The 3,311-nt window shown below is 53.1% G+C and overlaps 1 protein-coding gene across 1 annotated transcript; it reads right to left on the minus strand.

Moving 5' to 3' along the window:
- Positions 1-1,178: 1,178 nt before the first annotated feature.
- CAVIN3 (caveolae associated protein 3) lies at positions 1,179-2,747 on the minus strand. Its single transcript, XM_049780431.1, has 2 exons — positions 2,266-2,747; positions 1,179-1,776 (listed from the first exon to the last, which is right to left on the minus strand). Exons 1-2 carry the CDS (start codon positions 2,650-2,652, stop codon positions 1,393-1,395), a joined length of 771 nt encoding a protein of 256 aa, XP_049636388.1. The 5' UTR covers positions 2,653-2,747; the 3' UTR covers positions 1,179-1,392.
- Between the last annotated feature and the right edge of the window lie 564 nt (positions 2,748-3,311).

Genomic DNA, 3,311 nt, shown 5'->3' on the forward strand with positions numbered 1-3,311 from the left:
AGTAAAAGAATGGTGAGATTGACATACTCCCACTCCATCCAACCCCTCCTCACCTCTTAGTCATTCTAATATTCTTCAGAAGAGCCTCGTGCCTTTGTGAGTGCATATCTTTGGTGCAAAAATTACTGATACAGGGGCCGGAGTGGTGGTGCAAGTGGTAAAGTATCTGCCTTGCCCTCACTAACCTAGGAAGGACCGCGGTTCAATTCCCTGGCATCCCATATGGTCCCCCAAGCCAGGAGCAATTTCTGAGCTCATAGCCAGGAGTAAATCCTGAGCATCACCAAGTGTGACAAAAAAAAATTTACTGATACAATCAAACTACTCCTACAAGAAAGGAACCAAAATCTACTGGAATGGAATGTGAGGGATAATTATAAACAATTGTAATTCATGCTGTTATCATTAGAGGTGTGGAAATGGTGCTTCAAGAATCTGGCCTTGAACCAACAGCATCTTGCTGAGTTCTTGCCAGACAGTAGCAATGGAAGTGTGGAAGCACACACTTCAAGTGGTTCAACAGCACAACTGAGAAAGTTAGTAAGAGGTGAGGCAACAAATATGATGGGAGACCAGGGAATCTTGAGTTTTAAAGATAGTCTTAAAGAGCCTGAACTCTACACAAAATTTCAGGAGTCAAATCATATGATAACTATCATAAAATATTTCTCTGCAAGGTTGGGGGAGTGAGGAAGGGAGGAGGGAGACAGGATTTCCAAGGTTTCTTTCTGTGGGTCATGATGCCATTATTTTGATAATGGAAATACAATTACATGATAATTGTATAGGACACAGAGTAAGAACACAAAATATATCAGCAAGATTAGAGTTGAATTGGAGTTAGAAGTAGAAGATAGCTTCTTTTTGCACACAGTAAGTTTGAAGAAATTCACAAATGCAGACCAGTAGAGTAGTCTGGAGCAAAAGTGGCTGGTAGATGAGAGCTGGGAGTGAATATCAAGAAGGAACACCCAGAATGAGTAGATTGAGAAGACAGCTAAGAGTTCATAAAGAGTAGTCAAGGAACGTTCCACTGGAGCAGAGCCCAGGATTTGTGGAAATGAAAAGACATATCATGTTTGCTTTTTGAGGTTTCATTCCAGGTTCCAGCATGTGTCTGATTCCTTGCACTGTCCTTCCCCTCCTCCCAGTCTCAGCCCTTCACATGGAGTCTAGACTAGATAAAACCACTTTTATTGATGGTGACTGCAAGCCAGAGAAGTGTGAAGCTGCCCCTCTTTTAGATAACACAAGATGTTAGGCTGAAGGAGCTGAGAAGAGAAGCCAGAGGCTGGGCAGCGGACAGGATTCACTCCTTATTTGGGTGTGAATGCTGCAAGCTTGGGATGATTTATTTTGGGAAAAGGGGCTAGGCACAAGGGGCACCAAGCCTCAGGCCGCACTCTCTACTTGGAGCACGGCAGCTTCAGCAGCTTCAGGTCTCCCGGGATCTTCCTCGGTGTTTTGTGGAGGCTCTGGCTCTGTCTTGGACTCAGGCTGGCCATCAGCATTTCGGCCAGGTCCAAGGCGTGGTGGCTTGACCGGCGTGGGTGTGGATGCGGCAGGACCCTTCCTGCTCGAAAGGGCCCTTCGCAGACTCTGCACCTTCTGCAACCCTGAGCGCCGCAGTCGCTGAGCCCTGGACTCCACGGGCTCCTCATCTGAGCTCTCCCCAACTTCGGCCTCTGGCTGGTCTGGGTTGGGTTCGGACTGGTCCGCAGGGCCGAGGGGCTCTGAAATTTTCTGGAAGGCGCTAGCTGGGATCTCTGCCTCCTCCTACAGGTGATAGACACGACACTGAACTGGCAAGTCTCTGGCCCACATCAGCCTGAGCCTCACGTTTCAATTACAACCCCCAAAGACACCAAACCCGATTGGGAAGGGGCAGGAGTAGAGAAGGGGAGTGCTGAAAACTGCAAGCGCTTGTAACGTCGACAGGCCTTGGGTTGTTGGCCTCGAGAGTCAGAACGAAGGAGACAGCGGTGATAGTGGGATAGGACCCTCTTCCAACACCGTTACTTTCCCTGGGGAGCAGGGCTGGGACTTGGAGCAAACCGTGTGGACGTGGCCTATACTCGGGCTGCGCGGTCTTTGATTGGCCGGGCTGGATGGGGCGTGCAGCGACAGCACCCAGGATGGTGGGAAAGGGGTGTGGCCCCGGGTGGCGTCGTCGGGAATGTGGGTGTGGTGGGGAAAGAGGAATCGATGGCGCCCCGGGGCCCGAGAAAGTCCCCAGATTGGGGAGGTGAGGGTGGGGGATCTGACCTTGAAGAGCAGGACACGGAGCTTCCCTCGCGCCACCAGCAGCCCGTGGTTGGCCTCCAGACGCTGCATCTGGGCAGCGCGAAACACTGCGCGCTCCTGGGCCACATCGGCATGCGAGCCCACACGCTCCGCCTTGGTTAGCAGCTGCTCCAGCCTGTTGCTCGTTCGGTCGTGGCTGCTGCTCAGCTCCCCCAGACCCTTCTGGATGCGGAGCACCGAGCCCGCCAGACCGCCCTGCCTGCTGGCCAGGCCACCCACCCTCTCCTGCAGCCCCTCCAGCATGCTGGACAGCTTCTCCAGCAAGGTCACCACCGTCACGGCGTGCACAGGGCCGCCGGCCGCCGGCGCTCCGGGCACAGGCCCGGGTTCCAGCGCGCTCTCACCCATGATCCCAGACAGTCTCGCCTGCACTACCCACGGCCGTTGGCTGGCTTCGCTCTGGCCTGGGGCCGCCTTTCCCCGACTCCACCCCAGCTCCAGTCGTGACTCAGGCAGGCGGAGTTGGCCTTCTCGGGGCCGCGGGAGGGAGGACTCGGGGCGGGAAGGCAGCTGCGGGGTCCCGGGAAGCTCTCCCACTTCTGCTCCGCCCCTGGGCCCTGAGAGTACGTTGCCCCAGAATCAGCCTCACCCAGAATTCAAAATTCTGTTTGAATTCCCACCCTCTCAGCTCAATTCCTGGGTATGACTTTTCCTAGAACATACTCGCCCTGTTGCAAAGGGGCACCAAGAAAAGTTTGTTTGGATGCAAGGCAGGATCAGACTATATTAATGCAACAAAGGAATCATCGGAAGGGTCTCTGAAACACGCTTCCCCTCTATAGCTTGTATGTGGTTGCAGCCCCAGAATGGGCACAGTGGATCGGAAAGTTCTCCAATGTTCCATTACAGATCTAAATGATTTTTCTAGGCCCGAGGCCTTGCTTTGTAGCTGGCACAGACGGGCGGAGCATATACTGGTATTTTCCTAATAGTCATCGGGGCTTAGCCACAGGTTTCCTGTTTCTCTAGTTTTTACTGTTAGGTAACATTGGCTGGTTGCCTTTATC

The sequence above is a fragment of the Suncus etruscus genome, chromosome 9 (genome assembly GCF_024139225.1).
Source record: "Suncus etruscus isolate mSunEtr1 chromosome 9, mSunEtr1.pri.cur, whole genome shotgun sequence".
Classification (NCBI taxonomy): Eukaryota; Metazoa; Chordata; class Mammalia; order Eulipotyphla; family Soricidae; genus Suncus; species Suncus etruscus.

Coding starts and splice junctions, on each gene's coding strand:
- CAVIN3 (XM_049780431.1), bottom strand. CDS start 2,652: ATGGGTGAGAGCGCGCTGGAACCCGGGCCTGTGCCCGGAGCGCCGGCG. Junction 1,777..2,265: donor TCCGTGTCCTGCTCTTCAAG/GTCAGATCCCCC, acceptor TATCACCTGTAG/GAGGAGGCAGAGATCCCAGC.